Source organism: Pelodiscus sinensis, chromosome 15, assembly GCF_052426305.1.
Source record: "Pelodiscus sinensis isolate ZL-2025 chromosome 15, ASM5242630v1, whole genome shotgun sequence".
In the NCBI taxonomy this organism is placed as follows: Eukaryota; Metazoa; Chordata; order Testudines; family Trionychidae; genus Pelodiscus; species Pelodiscus sinensis.
The window spans coordinates 38,993,166-39,012,604 of record NC_143066.1 but is presented as its reverse complement, the minus strand read 5'-3'; the positions used below and the strand labels follow the sequence as shown (position 1 = coordinate 39,012,604).

The window sequence follows — 19,439 nt, the reverse complement described above, 5'->3', positions numbered from 1 at the left end:
GCTCTGTGGATGTGTACTGTGAAGCATATCACATTGCTGGTGTCGCACCACCTTACTGTCAGGCTGCCCCTTTATCCCTCCTGCCCTGGGGCCACCTGGCTTTTGGCTGTCCTGGCCAGACCCAACCCTGGAGAGCCAAGACTTGAACCCATGACCTTGTCCTCCCGAGGCAAGCACCCTACCCCATAGGTCATGCAGGAACTCGCTCCACCACTTTAACATCAAGGCACTCCGTAAGCCTCCTGCCCCGGACAAGGCAAAGACAGCACAGCCTCAGCCTGAATTATTCCTGCATTGTTTTCTATTGACGATACCAGAGCCCCACCTCTGCCTCTAGTAGTTGGAATGTAACACTAATAATCCATATTCTTGCAGTGATGGATGTACCGTTAAACCCTCAGACAGACAGCTGATACTGGCACACTGGGCGTTTGCCATTTTTAAAGGATTTGCAGCTCCCAATAACTTCAGTGGGAGTTTGGGTGTGCTCAGATGCTTCTGTTTATGTAAATGACTATAGATTTAGGCACCTCACTTCAGACACTGAACAGTGAACATTTTTGTCCACGTTTCTATACTGAAAAGTCATACATTCCGCCCTTTTTTGTAAATATTCTGAGCTAGACCCTCAGCCATCCCAGGAGGCGGACCCTTAGAATGGCCTGACTGAACACTGGGAAGTGTTGTTCTTTTGAAACCGTCAGTTTCAGCCGTGTCATTATGATGCCAGTTCCAATTCATACCCGTCGGGCCTCTTTGTTGAATTGGTCTAAATACTGGTAGATCTCGTCCACTGGTTTGCTCTGTAATTGCGCGAGGACCTGACACATCACCTCCTCCTTGTTAATGGCATCCGATTGCAGAGTAAAAGAGGCAAGTTGTACCGGGGCCAGCTTATCCAACACTCCCATCTAGAGAAGAGAACACAAAACAGGTGGATGCTTTTCCAAGCACCCTATGCTAATCGCTGGATGGGCTCCTAACCAGACAGACCCAATGGATTTAGACACCCAATCCTATTAAAAGGAATGACATCCAAATTCCCCTTGGCAGTTTTTGAAAATCATTGTTGAAATGTAACTGAAAATGATTTCTCCAGGAATCAAACCAATGACATGAGAGTCACCGTCCATCAGGTTCTGTGTCAGATAGTGACATGTTTTGTCCTTGATTGAAAAAGAAGGATCTGTGTTTTATACAGCGATGGCTGCAGAGGAACACTCGGTAAACACACATTTGATCTTGGAAGATGATGCTTGAGGATACTCTGGTGTTACCTTGTTGTTACTCAGTGTGATGTTTTATTACAGGTTGAACCTCTCTACTCCGGCACCCGAATGGTGCCGAACCAGAGAATTTGCTGGACCACAGGAGGTCAATATTGTCTAGCAGCATTACTGCCACTTCCACTGCTTGCTGGGCTCTTAAAAGACCTTTAGCTCTAATTGACCCTTAAATAGCACTACAGAACACTGAGAGCCAGGACTGGTGGCTGGAAACAAACTTTATGGAACTGTGAGAAACTTGGCCATGCCCATGATAAGTGGACACCCAGCTAACTCAAATCATACCGGACCACGGATGTTGCTGGACCAGAGGGTGCCGGACTAGAGAGGTTCAATCTGTATGGTTTTTTGCACATCTATGGCCAATCTGCTCTTTACAAACCTTAATTAAACCTTTCCCTTCCCCACCAAAGTCCAGAAGGCATGTCCAGCTCTAAACAAATAGGGGATTGTTTCACCCTTCACTGACCTGCAGTGAATCTGGGGTGAGATGCAATAGCTGTTTAATACTACGTGGCCACTTTATACAGCTGTTTAGAACAGGAATTGAAAAAAATGTCCTGGAGCGACCCTGTAGGGACTGGCTAGTTGAACAGGGAGAAAGTATCCAAACTGGGTTCTGGTTGTTTAAAAAAGCAGCACATGAGCACAGACAGCTGGCCTGGGAGCCTGCTATTTGTGGGTTTTTTTAAAGTTTGATCGAAGTGGAGAAGTTGGGGAGATGTGACCGGGGGAATGTCTCTTGCCTCTACAGATTATCCCTGCAGTGGCTACGGGTGACAAGTCGGCCAGGCCCTGAAATGACCCCTGGTCTGCCATGGTGCACGGAGAAAGGACACTGAAAACATAACAGAGATTTTAGGGTGAAACACAAATAACTCTCTGTAGCTGCTGTTAGGAGATTAAGAATATGATACTCACACCAAGGAAATGTTGGTTCCAAGTGAGTAAGTCCTGATACTCGGCATATTTGGTGAAGTTTCCAAGATTTAGGTCCAACCAGTTCTGAATATTTTGAGTCATACTCCCACATGCAACACCTGGAGAGAGAGAAAGGAACTTTGACTACTGTGGAAGGGGTGCAATCCTTAATACTAGGCTCTTACGTCTTCTCTTGCTAATGCAAATCTGGAGTGACTCCAGTGGAGGCAACAGAGTTCTGGTTTGTAACAGGAACCAACATATGGAGTACTAACAGCAGTATTTATTTGGACTGCTGTAGTCGCAAGAGGCCTGGGTCAGATCAGGGCCCCATTGTGCAAGGTTTTGTGCAAACACATGGTAGGAGACAGAGCTCACACATGTCTGTATCAACCCCTTTTTGTTGCTGGCAGCAATTAAAGCCCAGCTCTGGCTGTGTCTACACTGGGAAGGTTTGGTGACAAAAGTGCTGTCGCCAGGCAAAAGTCAGTAACAGCGAAAACCGCTCAAGCTGGTTTTTCCTGCCTCCTGTTGTTGACATTTCATGGCCAGGTTGCTAGCTCCCCAGTGGACAGATGGAGCAAAGCATTGTGGGGAAGCATCCCACAATGCAGTGTTGTGGCAAGGCAGAGCTGACCCCCACACTTCTTGGGATTCTCTCTGAGTTCTCCCACAGCATCATGAGTGGCTCTGGGAGCTCTCTGTGCTGAGGAATGTCAAATCAGCACAGCCGTCTCTCCAGCCCTCTCCCTGCAGCAGCAGCTGGCCTGCCTCTGTTCCTAGCAGGGCAGAACAGGAGCATCCCAATGATTTGCTCTTTCTTTGTTCCCCAAACAGAGCAGCTTCCTCCACTGTCAGAGATTCCCAGAGCTTTGAAAGGGGAGGGAGTGCATGCCTGCAGGGCAGCAGAAATCACAGAACACTGAGCAGAACCATCAGGGTAAGCATTGTGGGATACTGGTGGAAGCTAGTTCTCTGGACAAAACAAACAGAAGAGTCCACACTGGCTCTTTGCTGACAATAAAGGGAGGGGAAAAGACAAAAGTCCCTTGTGGAAGTGGAAGTTTTCTGTCGTGAAAAGCAGCCGCGGGCTGGGACATTTGTCGTGCTGTCGCGGAGGTTTTGTCGTTCAAAGGCAGTTTTTCTTGACAGAACGTGCCAGTGCAGACAAGACCTATCATTGGCCACGTTGTCCTGAAAAGCCCAAGAGAAATAGCAAACATTCCCTTGGGGAAAGGAAAAGGTGACAGCGTTTGCCAAATGAATGAGAATTTATCAAGCACGCTTTGGTTTCCTTTCGAGTCAGAAGAAGGATAATGAGCACTTTTGCTGTGTCTCAAGCACACCAGGTCTTTGGCTTTCAAAGAACATTTCCCTAGTTCAGGCTTTCCTTCCTGCCAATTACCTGACTTGACTTTTGAGGCCAAGAACGCTTTACAGAATCCAAACACGCTCGGTGCCTTTCCTGGGGAGAGGCTGGAATAGATGTTATTGAAACCCTTCAATCTGCGTGAGAGGAGAAGAGAAAGAGAGAGAGGAAATGTCAAATAACATCCCGGAAGCCAGGGACAGGGGCGTTCTCATGTGACCCCTAGAATAACGACAGTGTTTGCATTCCATCCAAGGACTTGAAACCACTTTGTAAACATGAATCGCTAACGTCTCATGGTCCCTTCTGGGAGCTACAGCACTGTCATCCCCACGGTACAAGACTTCAGCAAGGGCATCAAGGACAGAACCCAGGACTCCGGGCGCCCCAGGCCCCTGCACGTGATGCTCGCTCCTGAGCAGGACGATAGGATTCCCAGCTCGCATAGACATACAAAACGGGAAAGCACTGCCCAGGAAGGAGTACTGTGGAAATGGATCTAGGGGTCACGGGAGGCCTGGTGGTCTTGGGGGTGCAGGAGTCAGGGCAGGACTTTGGGGATGTGGGGGGGGGGCAGGGCTGGAGGTTGGGTGTGTGGGGGTGTGTGAGAGAGTGAGAGTTGGGGGATGAAGTGGGGTCAGGGCTGGGGGCGGGGGTGTCGCATCCGGCGGGGCTTTCTCACTGCCCACTCCCCGGTTGGCAGGGCCTTTTCCCCGCCCTGTCTCCCCACAGCTGACAGCATCTTTTTCTCCCCCCGCACCCCCAGCCCTTCTGGCCGATATGGACCTTCTGCTCCCCACAGTCTCTCCATCCATGAGGGGCCTTCTGTCTCCCCCTCAGCTGCCAAGGGTCTTCTGTCTCCCTTTGCCCCCCTCAGCTACTAAGGGCCTTCTGTCTCCCCTGCTCCAGCAACCAAGGACCTTTTGTCTTCCCCCAGAGCTCCCCCCGAGCAGCCAGAGGACTTTTCTCTCCCCCAGCCTTCCTGAATTTCAGAGGCCTTCTGCCTCCCCACAGCCTCCCTGGCCACCAGGGGCCTTTCCTCCCCCCAGCGCGGTGTCCATGAGAGCACTGGCTGTGCTCTTGGTCATGCAGCTGCCCTAAGTGGTCTCTCTGCAGTATAGTTCTCCCCTATGGGCCCGCTGCCCCCAGTGGCCACTCTCAGTATCACATCCCTCCTCTCTCTGCCCCCTCTCTTTCCATATTATGGGAAACAGTCCCATTCCATGCACTTCCTGTTTTCCTGGCACAACCAAACCTAGCCCTTTGCTTTAAGTTAGGAGAAGAGGAAGCTGCAGACCAAATTTGGTGGTCCTAGCTCTTAACTGTTTAGGAAGCATTCTTGAAGAAATGAACTCACAGACAGACATACAGATAGATGCATACATCTCTAAAACATATAGAGAGATTACTTAACATAAAATTCTCAGTGACTTTTTCGACTTTGTTAAAATGAAATGCTTGGATCTTATGAAAACAAAAGGTTTTCAGTAATAATCCCTGAAAAATGTTAACAAACTTGATTCGTTGTGCAAAAATTCCAAGTTTTGTTGAACGAACAATTTCTGATGGGAAAACTGTTCCATCAGCAAATTGCCAACTAACTCTGCTTATTCTTGTGAAACCTGACCATGAGACTATCCTTATCACACAACCTCTTAAGAAATAGTCCCACGATTATCTCAAAACTTTACAGATCACCCTTCCACTCCACCTTCATTAGAAGGCCACCTCTATTAAACCAATAGTTTTTGCCTATTCTTGGAGTGAATGCTTAAGACAATGTGTATTGAATTATTAAACCAGCCCTGGTGAAGTCAAAAGCTTCAAGGACCCCCATGACTTTCCCTACCAACTTGATCTGAGTTTGAAACAAAACCCCAAAATGCTGGTGTTTCATTGGAGTGGTTTTAGTTTTCGGGGGGAACGTTGCTCTCAGCTCTCATAACAAACCAAATGCAGCCTGGGAACCACTCCACGGCATGTGAGAAAAAGTTCATCATTAGTCAATAGAAACGGACAGCTGTAACTAGACACCCATCAGAGGGAAGACTCACATTTGCTGGTAGGAGTCACATGATATAGAGACTGGGATCTCTGCAATGATGGTCTCATTCACTGTGTACAGCACGTTTTGGAAAGCATCTTGGAACCAGTAGGCAAAGTCGCTGGCTTGGAATTTCGGGAAGCCCGCAGCAATTGTTTGGAAGGCAGTGCTTAAAATGAGATGCGCGTGGACACTGCGCTGAAGTGCTGCCTGTAGAAGAAAAATGCCTTTCCTTATTCGTGCCGTACAGTTCCCATTGGAGGGCAGAAGGCTAATCTGTCCATGGGCTGAAACATGAAGCTGGATTCTTTCACATCTCTCGTCTCAGACGTGGGCAGTACATAAATGGGGCAAATGGGAATTGGGCTCCAATAAAGGACACGACGAAGGAGAGCTTGAAAGGGGTGCACAATATTTGCCCATGAAAAGCTCTACGAGAAGATATTTTGCAGGTGCTTTCACTGGCCCACAGGGAACTCCCTCCCACTGGTGCCTTGTTGCAGCTAAGCACAAGATCGGAGAAGAAGGAACAGGTTGCCTGTGAGGAGGAACTCCTACAGGTCACTGCAACAATGAGACTCGGAGGAAAATAGGTCAACCTTACTGTCCCTACTCGGGCAAATTTCCTGTTGCAACAAGGTTCTCTCTAAGCTGCATGGCAGCCTGACCCTGCAGCTGCTTAATAAGCCCCACCCAGGGACATGTCCCCTCTCTATCTGCTGGGAGAGACTCACTGCTTTCTCCTCAACAGGGAGCTGCTGGTGTCACTGAGGGAGAAGTGCTTCTTCCCCCTGGGTAGGCAGCTCCATGCGTGGCAGCTCTGAGCCCTTGGGTGGGGCTCATTAAGCAGCTGTGGATCGTGCTGCTGCGCAGCTTAGAGGGAACCTGGTTGCTATGTGAGTGAGGACATCAGGCTGGGCCCCTCTTATTCCTACTCAGGCCGGCTTGTTCTGATATCTAGGACCGTCTCAACAGTGCTGGAGGGTCTCCTCCAGTCATCCTGTGAAGGTGGAGGAAGCGAGTGCCAGCCACAGCAGGGACTGGGTGGAAGGGCTTCAGATGATGGCGAGGAAGGATTACCGGAGCAACGGCATTGAGTGTGTCGAAGAATTTAGCGAGGTCTGACGAAGCGTTCAGATTGCTCAGGATCCTGATGAGTACAGTCTCATCGGCCAGGGCTCCGGTGACTGTGGTTAACTGGGCCAGCTGCTCTGGTGACAACTCTGACACAGCCGACATCTGAAAAGAAACACCAGTACGCCTATATATTTAAGTTTCAGAGGGGAAGCCGAGTTAGTCTGTAACAGGAAAAACTTAAAAAACAACCAATAGTTTAGTAGCACTTTAAAGACTAACAAAACATGTAGAGAGTCTCATGAGCTTTCGTGGGCACAGCCCACTTCTTCAGATGACCAGAGTGTTGGAAGTCCAGAACCAAGAATATATTTAAGAACAGAAGAACAACCAATAGGGGATGAGACCTATGGTTCATCTAGCCCAGTCACTTGTCTTGTGACAGTGACCAGTGCCAGACGTTTCATAAGGAATGAACGCAACACAGCTTTTATCAAGTGATTCACCCCTGTTGTCACTTCCAGAATCTAGCAGTCAGAAGTTTAGGGCACCCAGACCAGGGGGTGGCATCCCTGACCTTCTTGGCTAATAGCCATTGATGCCCGTCTTCTCCACAAACTAGTCTAATTCTTTTTTGAATCCAGTTATAGTTTTGGCCTAATAAGTAAGACTGAAAGCTATGACAAGAACTTACACGTACATCTAGTTCTATCGTATTTCCACAGAGACAAACAAGATGGCAAGGCAACAGTCTTAAAGATGCGACTTACCCCATCAAAGCGGGGATTGAGTGAGGAAAACTCTTCCATATTGGCATAGGCACTGAAACGTCCATAGTTGCCGGTTATCCATTGGCTGCTGTTTGCATCCAGGGAACACATGCCACCTAAAACATGAGAAAGCTCTTGTTCCGGAATCAAGTCAGCAATTTACTTGTTAGCCTGGAAACAGACCCTTTCAAGAAATGCATGAGAGGTTCATTTCAATATGAGGTCACCCGATAAGCACGGCAGTTTCAGAACCTTGGTTTCTACCGGTCTAAGGGTATATGCCTTTGCCTATCCCCATATCATCTGAGCACCTTCCATGTCAACTTGACTGCAATAGCAAAGTTTTTAGTGGACTTCATGGAGTCTCTGGCATGTCTCCCTCCTCAGGAGAACACTTTGCTTGAGATGCGGGTTTTGATTTAAGGAAACCATGCAGTCTGGGAGGTATGGGCCAAGCACACAGTCTGAATTTCTACTGTGGAGGAAAAGAGAGAGCCTTTTACCCCATGGCATAAAAGTTTGTGTGTGTTTACCTTGGATATCATGGTAAGACTCTAGAAATCTAAATATCCTGCCGTGGATGGCTTTTTTCTGCTCCTCTGTGTAATGGTCATACGCCCTGTCCAGCGCTTGCACCCTGGATCAAACACATCACAGACACAGACATTAGCACAGAATTCCTTCCTTCCAGAAACACAAGCCATTTGCGCAGAGAACGGTTAACTCCAACTGGTGAAAATTCTGCTACCTGACAATCAGGCAGTTAGGTTGCCACACGACATCCTTGTGGGATGTGCCATCCTGCGGCAATTTCACTGCCTGTGTTTTGCACTAAAATGTCGCATTTGCCAGAGTAATTCTGGCGCATCGGCCAAAGCTGGTCAACCAATGGGGAGGCTCCACGTTAAAAGGTGAACGAACACCTCGTGTCCTGTAGACCAACAGGATCCCCAAGCATGACAGACGTTGGTCCGTCGTGGGACGCCCATTTTGGTAACAACCCTTCTTAAATATGAAGCACACACCTTATTCATCAGAGTTAGGTACTTATATGGCCCCCCTGGCCATGACAACTGAGTGTCTTAGAAGCTTTAATGTATTTATCCTCCCAATGCCCCCATTAAGTGTTGTTATTCCCGTTCTATATGGGGCACAGAAGGGCTTGCTCCAGGTCACCTGGCACGGTTGCAGAGGAGTAGGGAATTGAATGCCGGTCTCCTAAGTCCCATGCTAGCCTCTTAAGCACTGTATGATCCTTCCTCAGTCTTCTACAGCTGGGGAATAGCTCAGTGTACTAACAAGGAAGCCTTTCACTTGCACAAATCTACACCACAAAATCCTGATTCGTTGCACAAAAATCTCCTGCATAAATATGTTACCGACTGTGACGTGTCCAGATGGGGGTCAGCTAAGAATCTTAGAAATATCTAACTTCTCTAGCGAGGAAAGGAGTCCTTACTTGGGAGAAGAGATATGCCACGCAAGACTTACAGATTTTGATGAGACTGACAGTCGATATCCAGTGGGAGAAGCTGTAGGTACTGGGTGTTTAGAGCGGGCAGGAATAGCTGGAGCTGTGAGCCAAACCAGAAGGCGTACTGCTGTGCTGTGAAGGTGCTGAATTGGAAGGATTTGAATATTGTCTCGAAGGCTAAATCACGAATCCTGGGGTTGGGCAGGACAATGAGATGTTTCTACAATAGAGTCAACAGACAATGAGGAGCATGCATGGCTCTTTTGCCATTACCCTAATGATTGCTTCAGGCAAAATAAATGAGATTTCAATCCAGGAGAGATTTTTCTATGTCAGATGTGGAATGCAAGAAAGCCACTGGGTCTTAATACGGAATCCACAAGGCTGTGTCTAGACTGGCAAGTTTTTCCGCAAAACCATCGGCTTTTGCGGAAAAACTTGCCAGCTGTTTACACTGGCCACTTGAATTTTCACAAAAGCACTGACGATCTCATGTAAGATTGTCAGTGCTTTTGCGGAAATACTATGCTGCTCCCGTTCGGGCAAAAGTCTTTTTCCGAAAAACTTTTGCGCAAAAGGGCCAGTGTAGACAGCAGAGATTTGTTTTCCGCAAAAAAGCCCTGATCGCGAAAATGGCGATCGGGGCTTTTTTGCGGAAAAGCGTGTCTAAATTGGCCACGGACGCTTTTCCGCAAAAGGTGCTTTTGCGGAAAAGCGTCCTGCCAATCTAGACGCACTTTTCCAAAAATGCTTTTAATGGAAAACTTTTCCGTTAAAAGCATTTCCGGAAAATCACGCCAGTCTAGACGTAGCCCAACTGTTCAATATAATGGAATCATGGGATGAATATCTTCTTTGAATGGTGTTCTTATTTAAGTTTTTCAAATCAATTCATAGAATACTAGCATGGACGAGACCTTGAGAGCTCATTACATCCAGTCTCCCACCAAGCACCATCAAAGTCATGCCTGACAGATGTCTAACCTGCTCTGAAATATCTCCAGTGGTGGAGATTCCACAACCTCCCTAGGCAACTTATTCCAACGTTTCACCACCCCGACAGGTAGAAAGTTTTTCCTAATGTCCAACCTAAACCTCCCTTGCTACAATTTAAGTCCATTGCTTCCTGGGGACTTGAAGACTGTTATTCTTTCCCCTCTCAGTCTTCTCTAAACTAAACAAGCCTAAACAGTCTTCTCTTTTCTAAAGTAAACTAAACTTTCCATCTTCCCTCCTATCTCATGTTCTCTTGGCCTTTAATCATTTTTATTGCTCTTCTCTGGACCCTCTCCAATTTCTCCACAGCTTTCTTGAAATGCGGTGCCCAGAACTGGACACAATACTCCAACTGAGGCCTAATCAGCACAGAGTAGAGCAGAACAATCACGTCTCGTGTCTTGTTCACAACCCTCCTGTTAATGTTAATTCTTAGCGGAGTCCAGCAAATCCAAGGATGAAATACTATCCGAAGGAAGAAAGAAACACGAAGATGTTAAGGTATTGTAGCTATTTTTGAAAAACATTAGAAAGAGAAAACAACAGCCTTACTGAAATGGTAGGATGCCTACAGTCTATAGACAGGTGGACATATTTGTAACCTCTGCTTACATCGTCTTTCCCTTCGGCTGGATATTTCCCATAATTCCCCTCCTCCAAATCCTGCATAGCCATAGCAACGGTCTAGAATACCGTGATTAAACTCTTGTAAAGTTGAGAGTTTGGGTCTATTTTAAATAAGTGTTGGGACTTATAAGTGGAGACCACCCCTCTAGGAGAGGCGCATTTCCTGTACCTGTTCTGCCACAGTGTTAAATTCCATTATGAAGTCGGTCATTTCCGCGAAGGTGCGCGTTTCCATTTTCGCCAGGATCTGGACCGCAGACCGTTCGTTCCTGATGGCGTTCGTCACCACCATCATCTCCCCCATTTGTCTGGCAGACAGCAGGTCAAGAACGTCATACTGGTGGGGTGAAAACACAGCCTTAGACGCTGCTGGCTTGTCCGTTACTTGTCACCGTAACAACTGCTTTCAGGGCTCACGTAGTCTGCTAGGCCGGCGGTTTTCAAACCTTTTTTCTCATGACCCCGTTGAAGAGAATTGTTGTTGCCACAACCCAAAATAATGGACAAGAGTGCGGGCGCCAGGGTGGGGCTGAGGAGGGGAGCTTTGGGCTCTAGGAGGGGGCTCTGGATTTGGAGGGGGTGTCAGGGTTGGGGCAGGAGGGGCTGACCTTGAGCGGCTCCCGGTCAGCAGTGCAGCGGGGGCGCTAAGGCAGCTTCCTGCCCCTCCTGGCACCGCAGACCAGACTGCGCCCCAGAAGCAGCCAGCAGCCGGTTCCTAGTTAATGTGAGTGTGCAGCTAGTGCTCAGGGCAGGGCAGTGAGCGGAGCTCTGTGCAATCTCCCCACCCCCCACGTAGGAGCCAGGCCTACTGCCAGCCGCTTCTAGGGCGCAGCGCAGCCTGTGGCACCAGGACAGGCAAGGAGCTGCCTTAGCCCCCACACTGGTCACCTGACCCCCCTGCAACACCGAGACCCAGCGCCCGACATCCCGCCACCCAGTCCTGGGTCACGACCAGAGCTGGCCCAAGCTACGGACTGACCGGGATACTGCCCAGGGTGCCCCATTGTAGGGGGCACCGCGCGGGGCTGACGGACTGGGTGGGCAGGGCCACGCATGCACCAGGTGCCTGTGGGCGGGGCTGCGCATGCGCCCAGGGGGGGGCGGGGCCGCGCTCTCGGGGTGCACAAATGGCTTGGGCCAGTCCTGTTCACGACCCTAGTTTGAAGCCCATTCTCTGATGCTTTAGAAGGCGGCATAAGGACCCCAGAGGGTACTCTCTTTTGCAGTACTACACCATAGCTGGCTTGTGCCTTAACTGTCCCAGTTTTCCAGATATCAAGTAGAAAAGGGAGATTCTCCTCTACTGGACACCGCACTACGCCCATCCACTTACCCCATTAAAGTCCTTGTAAAAGGTGAGGAGCTGGGTGTAGTTAGCAAACTGCCTGAACCGGTAGAAGATGAGCTGCAGGAAACTTTGGCTGTTGCTGTACGTGCCAGGAAATACCGTCTCTGAGAAGGCACCGTGGAAGCAAGAAAAGACAGGGAGGAACAATGAGAAGACAGCTTTATCCAGCCGTGGCTCTCACCTTTCTTTGGCCAGTGACCCGCAACGTGGTGGAACACTTGTCCCATGTGACCCGCGATAAGGGCAGCAGAGGATTGTGGGACGTGGCTCACAGGAAGAACCGGCGGGAGAATGTTGGTTGCTAGGCGATGGTGATGGTTGCAGAATGCGTGTGGTGCTTCTGGGGGCTGCTGGGGCTGTGTTTGAGGATAGGGAAGGGTTACCTGTAAAGGGCGGGGCTGAGGGGGCATCTGCTGGGAGTGTTGGGCGGGGTAGGGCCATTATGAACGGGACCATACATCCAGCTACTCTGGAATTATGAACATAGAAACACGGGGCAAAGCCTAGTGACCATAATGCTCCAGCCATGTTCCCTGCCCTGTGCACGGAGGAGAAATTCCTTTCTGGCCCCAACCAGCGGCAGAACAGCGGGGGAGCTTGGGGTTGTCACACAATGTTTCTACAGGAGATATTTGCAGGCCGTTGCCACGGGGTATCAGTCTGCTACCTGAAGCGTTAAGTTGATGGTCCAGGATTCTTTGGATGAAATTGTAGATGCCGTGTGAAGTCTGTGGTGAAAACTGTGGGACGAGGTTGTCCAGGCTTCGGATGCTGCAAAGGATGAAGAGACAAGAAACCGTCGCTCCACATTTGAGGTATGCAATGACACGGGGGCTTTGCAAAGGGGGAAAATAACGACACGGTGTCGTGCCTTAGTTGGAACCAATTCTTCCAGAGGTCGAGGCCACAAAAGATGAACCACCAGCCAATCAAAGTCTTGTACATCCACACGGGGGGTGGGGGGGAAAGAGATGTTTGCCCAGGATGCAGGCCGATTAAGAATCAGGCTCTGGGCCTTCGTAGCAGCCTAGATGCCAGTTAGACTGTAAACTTTTTGAGTCTTCCCATGATTTGTATGTACTGAACCATGGAGCCGGATTCATGAACTCATACATTTATTCCAAGGCTGGAAGGGACTGTCATGTAAGGAATCTGTGGCAAGGCCTGTCTATTGCTTGTATGATTGTAGTTCTATAGAACAACTGGTCACGGCTCAGGCGCCTAAGTGCTACTGTGACATAATTATATGTACTAACTAGCAGACTCACCCAGTATTGCCTGGGTCCTTCAGGGCAGGGTCTTGGGGATGCAGGGATGGGGTGCAGAAGGCTGGGGTCCAGGGCATGTTCTCTCCTTCCACCAGGCCACCCCCCAGCCCATCCTGTTCTCTCCCCCTCCTCTGGCATTGTGGCCAAAGGCCAAAAAGGGGGAGGGAAGAAGGTTTGTGGCACGGGGCTACTTACCCAGTGTGCTGGCAAGCAAGATGGCACAGCCCCTTGCTGCCCCCAGTGGCCACTCTGAGTATCACATCTCTCCAAAAGCTGCCCTTCCCTTTGCATGTTATGGAAAACAGTCCTTTCCCCAGGGCTGCCGGTTGTGCTGGTTGATCTGACTTTAAGTTAGGAGAAGAGGAAGCTGCCTACAGAATTTGGTGGCCCTGGATCCTACCATTTAGGAGGAGTTCTTGAACAAACAGACTCACAGAAAGACAAACAGACATACTCGGTGATATTGCTATAGAGATATATAACAATGAATGATCATTTAACGTGGCCTCCTATATGGCACGGGACACAGAATCCTGATGTGGGTTTCTGCTACTGTAGGTGCTACTGGAATACAAATAGTAACACAAGTATGAAATAATTAATAATACTACTAGGCAGGGATTCTGAATTTATGGGATTTATAAACACTGGAACATTTGGTGAACACCCAATGTCCTCCAACACGGAGCAGAGAACGGGTGGGGAAAAGAGAATGATGGGGTCAAACAGGACTGCTTAGAGCGGCTGCAGCATAAGTTTGTGCTGGGAAGTCAAATGCCGTAAGCATCTGCCGATAGAGCACGGTGGACTCACGCCCACGTATATATTTATCGAGATATTACCATGCTGCCAGCCAGCAGTATGTAAATCCCTTAAATCGCAGCCTGAATCAGGGATGTTAAATATCGGTTAATTGAACAGTCGAGTAACCGTATGAATACTTATCGGTTCATCGACTATTCTATAGTCCCTGGGGGTGGGGCCGGCAGCAAGTGTGCTCCGGCCTCACTCCTGAGGAGCCAAGTTCCCCTTGCAGACCAGCTGTCTGTCACCCAGTGCTGCTGCCTCTGATACAGAGGCAGTAGCATGGGGTGGCAGCAGCCCCTGTCTAGGGGATGTCTGAGCTCCTGGACCCGGCGCGAGTAAAAAATAAGCTGGGCTGCCTGCCCATGTATCTCCTAATACACTTCAAATGCAGAGCTGCAGTGAGGTAGGTCCCAGACCCATTGCAAGTCAGGAGGGAGCCGGGCAGGGCGGCGAAGGAAATGCATGTATCATAGAATCATAGAACCATAGAGCTGGAAGAGACCTCAGAAGATCACCAAGTCCAGCCCCCTGCTCTAGGCAGGACCAATCCCAACTAAATCAACCCGGCCAGGGCTTTGTCAAGCTGAGACATAAACACCGCTAGGGATGGAGACTCCACTACTTCCCTAGGGAACCCATTCCAGTGCTTCACCACCCTCCTAGGGAAATAGTTTTTCCTAATATCCAATCTGGACCTCTTCCGCCACAACTTGAGACCATTGCTCCTTGTTCTGCCATCCATCACTACTGAGAACAGCCTCTCTCCATCCTCTTTGGAACCTCCCTTCAGGAAGTTAAAGGCTGCTATAAAATCCCCCCTCACTCTTCTCTTCTGCAGACTAAACAGATCCAACTCCCTCAGTCTCTCCTTGTAGGTCATATGCTCCAGCCCCCTAATCATTTTGGTAAAGTGTAGTCTATAGCATTAACCTATAAACTTTTGCTCATTGGTTTATTGGTTATTCGATTATACTATTCCATCCCTAGCCTGAATTTTCTTTCATTCCAAAGGTAGAAGAATTTTTTACAATTTATTTGTAATGCCAACACAGCTATCCCTTGGAAAGTAAGTCCTGGATTTCAGCATGCAACTTCCCCCTAAGTCCTGGTGAACTGGAATTTTTCCCATGGGGGAGCCTGTCCTGGAACTCAGCAATGCAGGCGATACTTACATGGCAGTGTAGGATGGGAAGCTGATGTCGGCCGGTATTAACTCCAGCAGGTCTGCGTTCATACTAGGCAGGAGGAATTTGAGCCTCTCCACAAACCAGGCCTCATAATCCAGGTCCATGAACGTGTAAAAGTGTTTAGACAGGCTGGTAAACAACGTTGTGAGCATTTCTTGTCTCACTTCAGCATTGTGCACGCCCGTGAGGTTCACCTGTGGCGGGTAGGGAGGAGATGCAGGTTATGCACGCGCATTGAGAAAGAAGAGGATATAGTTTGCTTCAGGTGATGTCTGTGCAGGTTGTTTACAAAGACTCACAAGCAAGGTGTGTAACTGAGCTAGGTGGGGGGAGGAATAGCTCAGTGGTTTGCACATTGGCTTGCTAACCCCAGAGTTGTGAGTTCAATCCTTGTAGAGGCCATCTGGGGCAAAAATTCATCAGCAAAGGTACTTGGTCCTGCTGTGAAGGCAAGGGACTGGACTCAATGACCTTTCAAGGTCCCTTCCAGCTCTAGGAGCTAGGCAATCGCCATTAATTTTTAGGTGCCTAAACCCCTTAAGCATCAGCATTGGAGGTGGAAAAGACCAATTAGTCCCTCTAACTGGATTGCTTCCTATGGTGAGTATTAAGTGCGTATTTCTGCCTAGCTGTAAATGCTTGTAGCCCCTTAAGCAGGCTCTTCCAGTCTGAGCTCTCCCTGTCAGGAGATTTCTATTCTCGCTGAAATTCCTGCTTCGTTTCCTTTTGCTCTCCGGCACCTCTTCCACCACCCTTCTCAGAGTTTTCTCTGCAATTAAGCAGAATTATTCTGCCAAGTCTGCGGCCGGTGTTATTGGCCATATCTAAATCCAGTGCTCCTTCCCGGGATCCATTCCCATGCTGTCGCCCCGAGGACCATGGGAAGCAGAGGGAATGGTGAAGAGGCGAGAGGCAAATGGAATTCTGCTGCTAGCGATGGAGTGTCTCCTGTCTATGTCTCATAAGGAATGTTCCTGGGTCACCACTGGAGAGGGCGAGGCATAACTAGGAACCCCAAGCGGCAGTGAGGCTGGTGTCATAACATGATGTGAACATGGAGGCCCAAGAAGTCAGCAAATTTCTTCCCACTCACTCCTGATAGAAGGGTGAGCTGTGCACCAGCCTGGGGCGACCCTTGGGAACAAAGCAGAGTGGAAGGGGTCGCTGTCTTATGTGATGGCTGCTTAGCCTTGCGCCAGAAAGATGGTCAACTGCAAAGCAATCTGGACCACCCTCCCCTAGAGCGAAAATTCCAAGATTTCCCAGCCGAGTCCTTGCCAGATGCCGTTCCAGGACACTTGCCCGGGGAATGAACATCGCACTGCACCCTGACAACCTCCCATGGATGATGCAAAGAGGTCATCAGTGAAGGGCTCAAAAGGAGAAGTGACCAGCCCTTCTCACTAGAGTGAGCATCATTCCCATGAGACATCACGGAAAAGGGGAAGGACATGGAAGAACGAGGGGGGAAGGTTCCTTCTTGGTGAAATCCTGCGTACCCGCATAAGAGCCCCATTGAACTTCGTCAGGAATTCATCCATCTTTGGCAGTGTTATTTCAGAATCTTTGCCCTCCAGACTTCTCAGGACCCGAATCATTGTGGTCACATTAAATAATGCATCTGAAGTCATCACATACTCCATCAGCTGGTCAGCTCTCAGGAAACCCAAAAATTCCGCCTAGGAAACACAAACACCAACCATTAGCTGAGGAATGCATCATCTGTCTCCACTAGATCTATCTGCAGCAAATGATCTGTTGAATTGATTCTCCTTTCAGATTGCCTGTAAATGGATTGCAAGTTTCAGAATTTTCAGCATAATCATCAGATTGTTATGCAAACTGCATTTCAGCTTTGAGAGAACTCACGAACCATTCACTGGGGATACTCTTCTGAATAGTTGATGGGTTGCAGTTCAAAATTGGAGCTGCTTTGACTGAATAGCTAGGCCACACAGTTGTCTAAGGGCAGGTCTACACAGCAGCGTTATTTTGGAATAATTGACATTATTCCGAAATAACAAAGAGCATGTCTATGCTACAAGCCTTTATTTCGAAATAACGGCGAGCTGGAGGACTTCTTACTCCAACTCCTGTAACCCTCATTATACGAGGAGTAAGGGAAGTCGGGGGAAAAGTGCTCCTCTTTCGACTTCCTGCTGTTTAGACAGCGCCAAAAGCCGAATTAAGCCATTTCAGCTTCAGCTACGCAATTGACATAGCTGACATGGCGTAGCTTCATTCGACTGTAGCTCTGCTGTGTCGACGTACCCTAAGAGATGAGTCTTAGTTAGGCTTCCAGTGGGATTCCTCTTACTTGCAAATTTTGAAATTTCTGCCAACCATCTGCCAAGCCACGAAAATGTACGGTCCTGACGACCATACCTGCCCGCCAACTGCTTTGTTGCGGTATTTGTGACTGGGGACGACTCAGAGGGTACGAACACAGCCACAGAAAACTTGGTTCAAAACGTAAAGCTACGCCTGTGTGACGTAGCGGGGATTGTGTTGCTTTGTTGTGCTGTGTGTGATTCCTGCTGTCCTGGGCACTGCAACTGTCTGGAGGAGGAATCCTAGAATCCTAGAACTGGAAGGGACCTCGAGAGGTCATCGAGTCCAGTCCCCTGCCCTCACGGCAGGACCAAGGGAGGAGGGGGGATGACTCACGGCAGAAGGGACACAGCGTAGCGCAGGATCGGTGTAACACAGGGACCAAGAGCAGCCAGTATCATTCCTCTCGGGGAGAGGGGCTCCCGGGCCCTGTTCTGCTCTAAGCCCCTTCTCTCATAGCCGAGACTGACCCTTCCCCCAGGTCCTAGTGCCCGGCTTGCAGTCGGCTCTGCCTGCCCTTTGTCTCCCTTCCAGAGCAGTTGTTATTTTCTATCCTCTGGCCCTCAGGTGCAAGAGGCCAAATACACTCCTGCAATGGGTCATCCCCCCCTCCTGAAATGTGATTTGTCCTTTTCAAATGTGCTCATTTTTTTAAATTGTATCCTTTGGTATATATGGTCGTGCCAATTTTCTTCCACTATTTGATCTGAGGAAGTGGGTCTGGCCCATGAAAGCTCATCATCTAATAAACCATCTTGTTAGTCTTTAAAGTGCTACATTGTCCTGTCTTTTGTTTCCCCCTCCTCCACACAGCGATGCTCTGCCTAGGACAGTAGGAATCACACACAATGCAACAAAGCAACACAATCCCTGCGACATCACAGCATGCTGTGTTCTTCACACATATCTACCAGTAGGGTAACGTATATTGGCCAGATTCTACCCACACACACCCACCTCCACACACACATATAAATCTAGAGCAAGTGCAATGAAATCAGCAGAGTTACTCCCGTTTTACATCACTGCTCCTGACAGAAGAATGTGACCCTGATCCTATGATCAAATTCTGTGGGATTTTCTACAGTACAGTTAGTTTTTCAATCAATCCCCGAAGCTTCAGGATCTCTACCAAGCATTTATAAATCTCAACTACCCACCCAGAGAAATAAAAAAGCAAATCGAAAGAGCCAGACGAATACCTAGAAACCATCTACTTCAAGACAGACCCAAGAAAACCAACAATAGAACACCACTTGTCATCACCTACAACCCCCAACTTAAACCTGTCCAACACATTATCAATAAACTACAGCCTATATTGGAACAGGATACCATACTCAAAGAGGCTCTGGGAGACAGACCCATAGTCTCCTATAGACAACCACCTAACCTCAAGATGATTCTTACCAACCACCACAGGACATACCACACTAATACCAACCCTGGTACCTTCCCTTGCAACAAACCCCGTTGCCAGCTTTGTCCACATATTCATTCTGCTGATACCATTATTGGACCTAACCAAGTGAGTTATAAGATCAAGAACACATATTCCTGCGCATCCAGAAATATAATCTATGCTATCATGTGCCGAAAGTGTCCGTCTGCTATGTACATTGGACAAACATCTCAGACACTTCGCCAAAGGATTAATGCCCACAAAACAGATATCAGACAGGATCACAAAGAGAAAACAGTTTCTTGCCACTTTAACCAGAAAGGACACTCTCTAAATGACTTAGCCACCTGCATTCTGCTACAAAGACCTTTTACATCTGCACTTGAAAGGGAATCCTCTGAACTGTCATTCATGTTAAAATTCGACACTTGTCAACAAGGACTTAACAAGACTTTGAACTTTCTCACCCATTACCAAGACAGTTTCCCCAATTATCACCTGTAATACCATTAACTCACAAACATCCCACTCTCCC

At 48.6% G+C, this 19,439-nt stretch overlaps 1 protein-coding gene across 1 annotated transcript in view; it reads right to left on the bottom strand.

The window, feature by feature from the left end:
- LOC102455891 (uncharacterized) overlaps positions 1 to 19,439 on the bottom strand; it is a 100,189-nt gene that overhangs the window by 56,030 nt on the left and 24,720 nt on the right. The window contains exons 19-31 of the mRNA XM_075899815.2: positions 16,671 to 16,850; positions 15,157 to 15,365; positions 12,577 to 12,680; positions 11,895 to 12,013; positions 10,731 to 10,898; positions 8,956 to 9,158; positions 7,998 to 8,101; positions 7,465 to 7,580; positions 6,701 to 6,859; positions 5,631 to 5,830; positions 3,613 to 3,713; positions 2,208 to 2,326; positions 744 to 911 (exon numbers count right to left, since the gene is read on the bottom strand). Coding sequence (XP_075755930.2) covers positions 744 to 911; positions 2,208 to 2,326; positions 3,613 to 3,713; positions 5,631 to 5,830; positions 6,701 to 6,859; positions 7,465 to 7,580; positions 7,998 to 8,101; positions 8,956 to 9,158; positions 10,731 to 10,898; positions 11,895 to 12,013; positions 12,577 to 12,680; positions 15,157 to 15,365; positions 16,671 to 16,850 — 1,950 coding nt within the window. The remainder of the gene's footprint in view (positions 1 to 743; positions 912 to 2,207; positions 2,327 to 3,612; positions 3,714 to 5,630; positions 5,831 to 6,700; positions 6,860 to 7,464; positions 7,581 to 7,997; positions 8,102 to 8,955; positions 9,159 to 10,730; positions 10,899 to 11,894; positions 12,014 to 12,576; positions 12,681 to 15,156; positions 15,366 to 16,670; positions 16,851 to 19,439) is intronic.